Below are 12,090 nucleotides of genomic sequence, written 5' to 3'. Positions count from 1 at the left end.
GAATGTTCTGCCACAAACTGCAAGTCTGGAAAAACTGCTATGGTGTCCCTGATTCTCAACCTGTGGATGTTTTTCATCGCAAAAAGGGAGTTTGGGAACTTATACCAGAGCACAGATGACAACATGTTTGCTCAAGACAGCGCAAGCTAGCCTAGCACAGGTAAAGCTAATTTACATTCTAGCGATGACGCTGTTAGTGACGTTTCTTTCAGACCAATCAGTGATCTACAGTGTTTTCGCGTCACGTTTGGTATCAGATCGGGAGGTGGTACGAAAAAAAGTATTGGGTACCACGTACTGCACCTAATGGAAAAGCTCCAAAAAGTAAGCTGACCCGACCCAAACTAAACCAAACCGTGGGGTACTATGCAATGGAAAAGCGCCATTAGTGCTTCTATCAACCTAGAAAACGTGAAAAATATCAACCCAGTAACTTTGTTTGGGTAAGCCATTTTCTGCAAGCATGTGAAAAATTAGGTCGTTCAGATTTCGCCTGTTTTGTGAGGTAGGTAGCAAGGCCAATTACAATAATACCGCCCCTAAATCTGCCCTATCCAACCACGGCACCGCCATTTAGTGCAGAGAGAAAGAGAGAGAGAAAAAATGATTGACAGCTCAATTGAGTTTCAATTACAAACTCAAAAAACAAACCACCATCATTGAGATCCGCTCATTTGCATTTTAAATGACACACCCAAAAACGGCACACTTTTGCTCAGGCCTACAAAGTGTCAATTTTAACATGTTATAATAAATTATCTGTGGGGTATTTTGAGCTAAAACTTCACGTATGCACTCTGCAGACACCAAAGATTTATTTTACATCTTAAAAAAATCTCATACTATGACCCCTTTAAGAAAACACCCTTTGAGAATAGTTAGATCTGTCATCACAAAGCCCTCCCAGAAATGCTTACATTTACATTTATGCATCTGGCAGACAGTTTTATCGAAAGCAACTTACAGTGCATTACAAGCTATTCAGTTTTTTAGTTTGTGTGTTCCCAGGGTTCAGACCCCTGCTAATGCAATGCTCTACCACTGAGCTACAGGAGCAGTTATAATCTGTCCATCCAGAAAAAAGTTCATATGTGAAGTCTTTTCGCTCAGTGAAAGGAGAATATCTCACTTCAATATCTCAAGTCTATTTTAACATCATATGTACAGCTGTAGATGCTGAGCTTTCTTCTCAATGTAGGTCAATTCACCATCCGTGCGTCACACAATAATTTTCCAAACACTGCTTCCATTAGTAAAGAATGTGAATTTTTCGACATATGAGTCTCGTCGCATACAGAAGTGAATTGGTCATTAGAGAGTTATTTGAAAATGCCCAAAGGCAGTATAAAGCCCCTTTACACAACGTCTCTGTGCTTCCCCATTTCATGGTTCCCATGCGAGGCCTCCAGCAGAACCCATTTCCCTTCCCTTGAATTAAAACCACAAGCCACAGCTGTGGCTCCCTCAGAGGTCAAACAGGAAGGCCCCAAAGTAGCTGGAAGAGTCTTCTGCATACACAGCTGTGGGAGAAGACACAGATATGAAGATCTCATCGCCCGCACGGAGTTCAAACAGGCCACCCTGGTAGACGGAGTGAAGGGCATTCTCACTGTCCGGGGACCAACATTTGGTACCCACACCTTTCAGGAGCTGAATCGGGCGGGCGTAGGCCGTCTTCTTGTAAACGCACTGCACCACCTGGTGGCTGACAGAGGTGGAACGGGAGTCGTCGCTGGAGAGGGTGAGGTAACGAAAATAAACTTGGCCGTACAGGTAGTAGCGGCCCGCGCGTGGGATGCGCAGACGGCCGTCGGACACGGTCATGTTGTGGAGGTGCGAGCCAAAGCTTTGGTTTCCCCAGGATCTAACAGGATGCCGGCAGGACTGGTGAAGGTCCGTCTGGGGGATTAAAGTTGTGGTACCTGGGATAGTAAAAAAGGAGATTAAAGATTTTGTAGGATCATCTCAGTGTAGGGCAGGGTTTCACTATACTGCTTCTGAAGATCAACATTACTGTAAGAGTGCAACCCTGCTCCAACACACCTCCATATTACAGTACTTCATGTCATCTTAAAAACCTTGAACAATCAGATGAGGGTGTTTGAGTGGAATTAAGGGATTTTTCTCCAAAAAATAAATGGAGCTATTTGTGTCCCAAAGACCTGTTAATCATATACTTTAACAGGAACATACTTTAGATACTTTACTGGAAAAAAATCTCAGACTTTGAACTTAAGGCTGGATCATGATGGATCTTACTAGCCTACAACCCGTTTTGCAGTTTGCAGATTTTGGCAGTCAAGGACGTAGGGTGGTATATAGGCAATACTATAATCAGTATCGGCAAATAAAAGCATTTTTGTCCACTATTGTTAATAAACAGCCAATGATCAGGGCAAATAACATCCTGGCAATAAAAAGGGGTGGGAAACTCAAACTGTGATTATTTTGAATTGGGTCACAATAACAACTGAACTGCAGTTGGTACACACTATACATTTAGGATATCATGAAATAATAATTTTAAAGGGGTGGTTCAATGGTATTTCATGCATTCTGACTTATTAACACAGTTATAGAGTTGTTTCCTCATGCTAAACGTAGGCAAAGTGTCAAAAAGCAGTTGGGCGTGTTACAGAGTATTTCACTTCGCCAGGGTTAGTACAAGTTTCGGAAAGCTTTTTTCGATTACTGGTCCAGCACACATTTCAGGGGTTTCTATACGTATCACTTCTTTTTATGGCCAGGCACTTCCCCCGGAAAACCCTGCCCACCCGTCAATCAGCGGGAGACGGTAGAACTTGCAAACATCATATCACACGACAGCTTTTTTTCATTTCAAAACTCAACAATGGCACGAAAGAAGAAGTGTGTTTTTGGATGTAAGGAGAAGAAAGTCAGCCTTATGGAAACAATTGATGCAGTTTATTATCCGGGGTAGCAGCGGAGTTTTGCGTGTATGTTTGATGCGCTGGATTTCATTAAAAGTCCCAACTGGGTCATGAGATGCATGCAGCAAGTAAGACTTCTGTATATGTTAGAAATAGGCGCGTGCATATTATATAAATGACACAAACATGTAGTGAATCATAAGTTAAACAGTGTTGTATAGTTTTGCATGAATCGCACTCGCTCCTCTCGCGGTAGTAACTCCTCCTTCTTTATTTTTTCGTACTTTATTGGAAACATTAGGTAAAGCTAATCTTTCTTTTATAAATCTGATTAAACTAAAGACTCTTTGGAGATATAAAGGATGTAATACTACTCTATAGGTACTCCAGATTAACACCAGAAATGCAGAAACAGTGTGTGTTATGTGAGCTTTAAACAAGAAGTATAAAGCAAAACTATCAGTAGGCTATCTATCGGTATCTGTGGATGTCATTCTAAGCAGAGATCCACCGATCTATCGGCCAATAATCACACTATTGGACTGATATATCCTGTCAATCAAAAGAGAACAGGAAAATGCAATGAAATTGAGTTCTGTGTATAGACCGTTTCATCGGACGCACATGCGTTTTTCGTGTTTACACATCTGTACGGAACTTAAAGGAAAACACCACCTTTTTTTATATTTTACTATGTTCTTACCTCAACTTAGACGAATTAAAACATACTAATCTTTTTTCAATGCGTGCACATAATCTTTGTACAGCGCGTCGTGAATGTGTTAGAATTTAGCTTAGCCCCAGTCATTTCTTAGGATCCAAACCAGGGGCGGCGTTTGCGTATGGCAGGGTATGGCAGTTGCCATACCCTAGCATTCAGACAAAACACCAGAAATCAACAGGCTATAATGATGCTCATTAAAGATAATTTTTAATATTTTTAAGTAGAACATATCTGAATATTGGTACATCACTAATATGGATAATTTACACGTGTGCTCGACTTCATGCTATAATACAGAAACCGAAATGCGGATGACATCAACGTGCCGCGAGAGCGGTTTGAAAGCAAACTCTTCCGATGATTTCTCGCCTCACCCTCGCGGTACTTTGATGTCATCAGCCTGTCGTTCTTGCTTGCAGCACAGCTTGAAGTCCTTGCAGGAGGTTTCATGATGACCGCTGTTGTTATCTTTATTTTCGCAAGTAAACTCCTTTTTTTGTTTTAACATTCAAACTCACAGTTCTTCCCCACACTCGCGCAATAATATTGCATACATTATTCCAGAAGTAAAATGATTTGTTCTCTGTGGATAAATAAACATGTTCCACTGGGAAATTGTAGCGCAGTCGAAGTGTATTAATTATTTGCGCGCGTTTTTGAATATGGCGACTTGTGGAATAAAAACTGCACGGCGACAAAAGGTAAGACTTGTTTTTGCATTTAGCCCTGTTTTACTAAGAGTTTTATTTAGTGTTTTAGTCTTAGTTGGTTAGCTGGCTGAGTAAACTACGTGTGCTCTATCACATCATTAAAAGTCTTCATTGTGTTTAGTGTTTATTGGCGGCTGTCATGACAAGATTTCTGAAGGGATGTTACAGCATGTTTTGATATTATCTTGTTTTAGTTCAATTGTATTGCTTCCGTATTGTTGTCAGTACATCCGTGCAATCATAGTATGATTTTGTACAGGTTGGTGGAGTATGTACACATATGGATATAATGTGGTTTCATAGATTCGTTATTTGAATGGCCTTCTTGTACAAATATAATTTTTGCCATACCCTAGGTTTTCGTGAAACGCCGCCACTGATCCAAACAAGGATGAATTTATAAGCAAACAAACACTTCCATGTTTTCCCTATTTAAAGACTGTTACATGAGTAGTTACACTAGTTAGTATTGTGGCACAAAATAAAACGTGATGATTTTTAAAGCAGATAAAAAATACAACTATATATTGTATGGCGGAAGAGCACTACCTTGGGCACAGTAATATTGACAAAAGTTTGAGCGAGAGGAGGAGTAGTCAGGAGTGATGATGTTACTGCGCGCCGAGGTCTAATACATTATACATACATTGAATCAAATACATACATTGCATACATTATATAGTACAATTTTACACAGTAACTTTAGCTCAGTATAGTTTTTATTCGCTTTAGCTATGATTTGAACTAAGGTAATCTACTTCTTGTTTATTTTGCTTGTTATCCTAAATAAAATCCTCTAAAAGACTCTGTTGTTATTGATTCTTTGCAAAGTTTATTTGTTTATGTTGTTACTGCTGAAACCGGCTATAGAAAATGTAAAGAAACATCATTAGTTTAATGTTCAATATTAATGGTCATGAATAAATAAAATTCAGAAAATCTTCTGAATTTAGTTAATGCAAGTTAATATAACCACCAAACTATCAGATATCAGTCTGAATAAAATGGTTTCGTGGAAAAATTTAATTATGGTGCATTTCTAATTCTAAGTAATTGAATATTTGTATCGGTGCATCCCTAATATAGTATATTATATTGTATAAGAATATATATATATATATATATATATATATATATATATATATATATATATATATATATATATATATATATATATATATATATATATATATATATATATATATATATATATATATATATATATATATATTTAAAGTAATCGTTTCTATGTTGCCACCCTCTTTAAAACCTTAAAAAACAGAACCATATATCCTGACAAAGAACCTTTATTTTTAAGTGTGCATTTTAAAGTTGAAAACCCAGTTTGGGTGAGTAGACATCACTACAGTTATCGCATCTACACATTGTTTTACTATGTAGAGCTTGTGGTGCGTGAAAAAACACGGTCCATTGATTTCTTTTGCTTTTCAGGAATGTGGGGAACTCTACTGAGACTTGTTTGTGACCACAAAGCATTTGTTGCACTATTTTTTTCTGCTGTTTTCATGCAGGCTATCAGTTTATAAACAGTCTAAAACATTTTGTTATTTTATTACATTTTTAAAACAAGCACTTTCACTACTCTGAATGATATGACTCAGAAACCAAAAGGATTTGTGCTTTTATAAGTTTTGTGTAATACAAAGACACAACTTACCCTGAAGTCCACTGTCTCTCAGAGTGAGATGAGCGGATGGCCGTGGGTTGCCAGTGGTAAGTAATTTCGTACGAGGAGGAATCGCTACTCTCTCTGTGATAAAGACAAACCAAAAGTACAAAATGTAAACAATGAGCAAACCAGATACAGTAAAATTAAAAAAAGCAAAATTGAACATTTTAAATGGATGGTTTTATGTTACCTTGAAAAGTTTGTTTTGAGATAATGTTTTCTGTGACCTAAAAGAAAGCAGAAATGCTTATATTTATAGATTTGTGACAAATGCAACTGCACAGACTAGACTCTCAAAACTAGATGTACTGTATTTCTATGTCTTTTTTATTGCTATAATAAACGAGAAATCCATTTTCCATATCTATCTAGACCTTCAGAAAACAACAACAAAGCTGTCACGGGGATGGTATCCTTTAAAAAGGTCCAAATATGTATCATTTAGGTACAGATATGTATACAGTTGGTACCAATATGTACTTCTTTTAAAAGAATACTATCCCAGTGATAGCTTTTGTACATTTATTTCTAAGATTGTAGGGTCACAGAGACTGCTAGAGTATATCTCCACACACCTCTTGAGTTCTTCCAAATATGTGTTGCTAAAATATTATAACAGGGCAGGGGTTCGGAAATGATCATAAAACCTTACACATAGAGCTGGACACAGAGCCGTATGAACTATTCCAAGTAATTTTCCTTCATGTCATCATTTAGGGTTGGTCTTTCCTCTCAGGAACTTCAGATAATAACAGACATTGTGTTTCTAAAGTTCCTCACAAATATACAGTCCGACTGAAGTGCACTGCGGAGTCACGATTTGATGGAAACAATATCGGATGGTAGAAATCTGAGTATTGCAAACTTATCAAAACAAGCCAGAGAGCCAATGTCAGGTTTTTCTGGGACTTCAGAGTGGAAAAAATATCTAAACTACGGCTGAGAGAAGAGAGGTCTCATGAAAGTTATTTATGTGAAGCTCGGCAACACTGACAGGACATTTAAATGCAATAGGCCCCCCAATAATGCATGTGAAAGACATTTCAGGGATTACATTTTACTGTATGCAACTAAATATAAAAGGTCCACTTCACTTGTAATGAGCAGAAATCAAATAACTACAGTTAAGAAAAGACAGAGCACATTATTGCTGAATGTCGGTTCTTTGTTAAATATTCCCAATTGTTTTGTCTTTAGGTTATAACAGCAGGGCTTTGTGTGTTTTCCAGAATGTTTTCCACCGCTTAACCCCGCCATGTGCTTATGTCTTAAGGCCTTTAGCTCCACATGCCATGAGAAATGTAATAAACAGACTAAATCCCAGTGCTCCAACCTCAGCAATGTCATCTGTGATCACACGCAGAGCAGGCTTGGGATGTGCTCGCACGCTTGTTTCTTTGCTTCAAGCAAAAGCCTAACATATATTTGTTTATTTCTGTATTTTGTAGATTTAAATGATTAGTTGTTTACATTATCCATTGAATTAATTTATACCTTAGAAATGTAAGCTTTGAGTCCTTCGGCAAGTTTAATGCAGGGCTCTCCAAAAAGCTGAACGAGTTCATCAGGCACCTCCTGCTCTTTCTCCAAAGCGTTTAAAAGACCAAGACATCTCAGCTCCTCCGTCACACCCTGATTTTGAGCCTAAGGATGACAAAAACTCTTAGGTCACTAATCGCTAGACCACTATTTATTAAAGAGCCACACAGATCCAAAATGACCTGTATTGCAGTGTGTCATGTAGCTGTAAATCAATGTAAACAATGTGCAAAGTAGTTGACCCAAAAAGTGCACGATTAATAAAGTTATCGACTCTGAATTGCTGAAACAAGTGTTCATATGGATTGAATTTCCTGCCTGTCTTTTTCCACGTAATACCAACAGCCTACTATAATAATCTCAGCCTACAGCCTTGTCCGCAGGAGAAACGAAAAACTATGACCTGCCCACAGCTAGATAGTGTGTAAACATCATATCACGCTGTGTTTTCAGTTGGTGTTGTTTGCACTACGGATGAAGAGGATGAAGGATGAAGATATATGAAGGATCTGTGGTTAAAATTACTTTTTCAAGGAGGGATATACTAAACGTTTGGCTGTGAAGAATCAGTGGTTAAAATTTCTTTTTCAAGGAGGGATATACTAAACGTTTGGCTGTGAAGAATCTGTGGTTAAAATTACTTTTTCAAGGACGGATATACTAAACTTTTGGCTGTGAAGAATCTGTGGTTAAAATTTATTTTTCACGGAGGGATATACTAAACGTTTGGCTGTGAAGAATCAGTGGTTAAAATTACTTTTTCAAGGAGGGATATACTAAACGTATGGCTATTAAGAACAGTGGTTAAAATTACTTTTTCACGGAGGGATTTACTAGACATTTGGCTGTGAAGAATCAGTAGTTAAAATAAAATTTTCACAGAGGGATTTACTAGACGTTTGGCTGTGAAGAATCAGTGGTTAAAATTACTTTGACAAACTTCTAGTAAATCCCTCCGTGAAAAAGTCATTTTAACCACTGATTCTTCATTGCCAAACGTCTAGTTAATCCCTCCGTGAAAATGAAAGATGGTTCAGTACCCACTTTATTTGGAACAACATGCGTCTCCTAACCACAACATATAAGTATGATTATAGCTACATAAATGCTTAAATGAGTGTAAAATTTTAGTTTCTGTCGTCGTTTTTATTGCTTGGATTAATGATGAATGATGTCGTTGTTTAAAATCTTAATATAATGTCAGAGAGTCACGTTAGAGACTCTGTCAGTTGACCAATCAGAGCAGAGTAGGCTACTGAAAGGTGGAGTTAAGGCAGACTGAGTCGTTGAACGGCTTCACACGAATCGTTTGGGGATCTCTGAGAAAAGGGGTCATTTTAAATTTATATTTTGAGAAAATTACAGTGTTTTTTGACCTTGCATGCATTTAAACCTGTTGTCCGGGACTTATAAACAGTGATAGGACGCTTAAAATTGGCATCTTACTGGCTCTTTAAGAACTGCTATGCATAATGTCCACAATTATGCTTTGCATAAATGTAAAAACCTGCAGTGCAAACTAATTAAAATAAATAAATGAGAAAACAGAGCTGGCTGGAAAAGCAAATCTAAGAGAAAAATATTTTGACTAAAAGTTTATACAAAAGAAAAAAAACATAAGGTAATGTTAAACATTTTTTATTTTGAAGTGCTCAGTCACTGGATAACTAAACTGTGGGTACAGATATCTGTCTTATCCCTAAATACTGCGGTCAAAATTTTGGTCAGACTATTTTTGTTTTCAGCCCCCATTATGTATTGTGTCTAACTCATCACGTCCACTCCAAATGACAAAACCCTCCTCATTTTGAAACCACTGACCTTCATAACCTGATAACAGACAGGATTAGAAAGTAATTAATATACTAATTAAATCTGACAGCATTACCATTGCTTAGTTTTGTGAAAGTTTCCAGTTATGACACCCAACTTAGTAAAGCAGTGTTTATGAGTTTCCTAAACCACCTCTCAACTTGCAAACAGTTTGAATGTTCACCGACCAACACTATCTCATGGCAATTAATACGTATTTTACGAGGTGGCTAATTTGTATTAGTTCATACGACCACATTCGTACATTTTTGTACGATTTGCCTTTGCCCCTGTGACGAGGAGTTTAGTGGCCGGGTTTCGTTATTGCTTTTTCATGATAATCAGGCATTTTTGCATGATTAACTTCATATGAATTCATACGAATTAGACAACTTGTAAAGTTTGTACTGTTGTACTAGCTCAATTAGTAGAATACAGCGTTAGCAGTGCAAAAGGTTATGGATTTGATCCAACATAGCACACAAACTGATCCAATGTAAATGTATAGCATGTAATGCATTTGCTTTGTTTGGGTTGATTTAGATAAAATGTCTGCCAAATGCCTAAATGTAGATGATGTTGTGATTATGTTTTTTTAATCATGATAAAGGAAAAATGTATCTGAAAATGTGCAGTGCAACTTACCAGACCATTGCAAGACTTCATAGTTTGACAACTTTCCCACGCAGTACATAAAAGAAAGTGTCAGGATACAAAAGAAACATGCCAAAAGCTCTTAGGGGTGTTGAGGAACGCATGAGATAATTACAATACAAGCTCAGAGATCTGTGTCTTTATACAGCCTCTATTAAACACAAGGGTGTAGATTTGGTTTAAACGCTGGGTAATGTGTCAACTGCATATATTTTATTCATCACTTTATTACCAATGGGAAGCTTGTAATGGTTAGTTTTGATTATATGGGGTTCCCTGCCCCCATTACCCCAATTACAACACCACTGACCCAACACAAAAGACAAAAGATGAGAATTTATTTGGGGTGCCTATGACCCAATTCTCATGGCAACAAATCAGCAGCTAGAATAAAATGATATCATGTAAACCTGATACAGACAACATGTTCAGCCTGCAGGGTAAGACAGATCTGTAATGCAATTTACAAATGACCACTATTATGTCCTAAGTCATTATAAAATGTAATACATATTTTGTTATAAAAGCCAAATTTAAAGCTAAATAAAGTTTTAAATTTAATATAAACCTAACTACTATAATAATACACCGCCCACGAAATATTTCAAAAACAAATATAATCAAAAACACAAATGGTTGCATTATCGTACCTGTGCCACTGACATATTCAGGTATATGAAGAGTCCTGTGGTCGAAGCAACCTGAAGGACGATCACGATGACCACAACCATCGTCACCCATAACCTCGACGGTACTTCGAGACGGTTTTTGGGCTCGATCATGATGAATGAACTCGACTCGCTGCTTACAGACTGTAAATATTCAGAGTTACTTTCGGATCCCGCTGCGTTCCGATCCAGCGATTCTAGCACGCGCTGAGGAGGGGCCGGGGAGCCCATGTCCATCACACTTTTAATGACCCTTATTAATAAAAAAGTTTAATTTCGCCTACCAAAACACAGAGTAAACTCGAATCGACCCCTTGGTAAATCGCAAGCATGTCATCTTTGTGAGTTTGTTTTCCTGTAAATCCTGCTGTAAGCCACTAATGAAAAGACGAGGAGCGCGCGAGGCGTTTCTCTCCGGAGTTGCTACTTGAGTTTGACAATGGACTAATCCGTATCCTCTATCCTGTTTCATTTAACCGACCTGCCCTCTCATTTTTAATGTTACACCACAGAGTGCCTCCCATTTTACCTTCCCACGTAAAAACAAGCAAACTTTATCACATGAAAAATAAAATACTCACATTAATAAAATATGACATCATTTCACATTTCTGTCACATTTGATTTAACATACACTGTAAAAAAATATCCAGCATGAAGTTAAAATAACTTGGTTTTGCAAGTCAAATAAAAAATTTTTTGAGTTAAAGTAACATAAAAATAAATTTGATTTGATAAAAATGCTGCATATTTTTTACAGTGTAGACCTACAACACCCCACCTTTTTATTTATAATGCATAATTCGTATGTAACATATTATTGTGGTGTTATTATTCCTTTTATGTTATTTATATATTTATTATTTGTATGGTTTTGAATTTCTGAGATAGGATATGATTTATGGAAAGAAAGGGTTAAACTGCCATTTCTCACACCACAAGTGTGTTGTCCAAAAATGTGGTTTTGCACTATTTTGGCTTATCTTTGGCTTATCTTTACAAATTGTTATTACTTCCACATTCATTCTTGCATTTTGTTTTTACTTTATAAGCAAAAAACAAAGCAATGAAAATATGTTTGGAAGATCAAAAATCCAGTCTAAAGTCTCATAATCTAATTATGAGATAGAGATTAGAAGCATAAAAGTTTTATTTCAATCATTGATTTTACATTCATTGACATTACCTTATTAAGTCAGTATTAAATATATCAAGGTTATATTTTCACAGAATGTTCTTTACATTATATAGGATGATGTTGTGTAGAAAACAGTAAATCATAAAAGATGACTTCAGCATGGTTTCACAGGCATGGTCACATATGGTCACACATTTATATATTCTCTTATCAGTATTGTTTCCTGCCTTTTGTAAATCATTAGCAACCTATCAGTAAAGTCTT

The 12,090-nt window shown here is 36.9% G+C and overlaps 1 protein-coding gene across 1 annotated transcript; it reads right to left on the bottom strand.

The window, feature by feature from the left end:
* Positions 1 to 793: 793 nt before the first annotated feature.
* tnfsf10l3 (tumor necrosis factor (ligand) superfamily, member 10 like 3) lies at positions 794 to 11,156 on the bottom strand. The gene is made up of 5 exons (XM_055180518.2): positions 10,671 to 11,156; positions 7,510 to 7,659; positions 6,206 to 6,242; positions 6,004 to 6,096; positions 794 to 1,922 (listed from the first exon to the last, which is right to left on the bottom strand). Exons 1-5 carry the CDS (start codon positions 10,923 to 10,925, stop codon positions 1,465 to 1,467), a joined length of 993 nt encoding a protein of 330 aa, XP_055036493.1. The 5' UTR covers positions 10,926 to 11,156; the 3' UTR covers positions 794 to 1,464.
* Positions 11,157 to 12,090: the final 934 nt, after the last annotated feature.

Source organism: Misgurnus anguillicaudatus, chromosome 9, assembly GCF_027580225.2.
Source record: "Misgurnus anguillicaudatus chromosome 9, ASM2758022v2, whole genome shotgun sequence".
NCBI classification, from domain to species: Eukaryota; Metazoa; Chordata; class Actinopteri; order Cypriniformes; family Cobitidae; genus Misgurnus; species Misgurnus anguillicaudatus.
The sequence above is the reverse complement of the archived record's forward strand: the minus strand, read 5'-3'. Positions and strand labels throughout refer to the sequence as shown.

What these genes read in the sequence shown, in the direction of transcription:
- tnfsf10l3 (XM_055180518.2), bottom strand. Translation starts at nt 10,925, where the DNA reads ATGGACATGGGCTCCCCGGCCCCTCCTCAGCGCGTGCTAGAATCGCTG. An exon ending in TGAATATGTCAGTGGCACAG is followed by an intron (nt 7,660 to 10,670) that starts GTACGATAATGC and finishes TGTCATCCTTAG; the next exon opens with GCTCAAAATCAGGGTGTGAC. An exon ending in GAGAGACAGTGGACTTCAGG is followed by an intron (nt 1,923 to 6,003) that starts GTAAGTTGTGTC and finishes TTACTATCCCAG; the next exon opens with GTACCACAACTTTAATCCCC.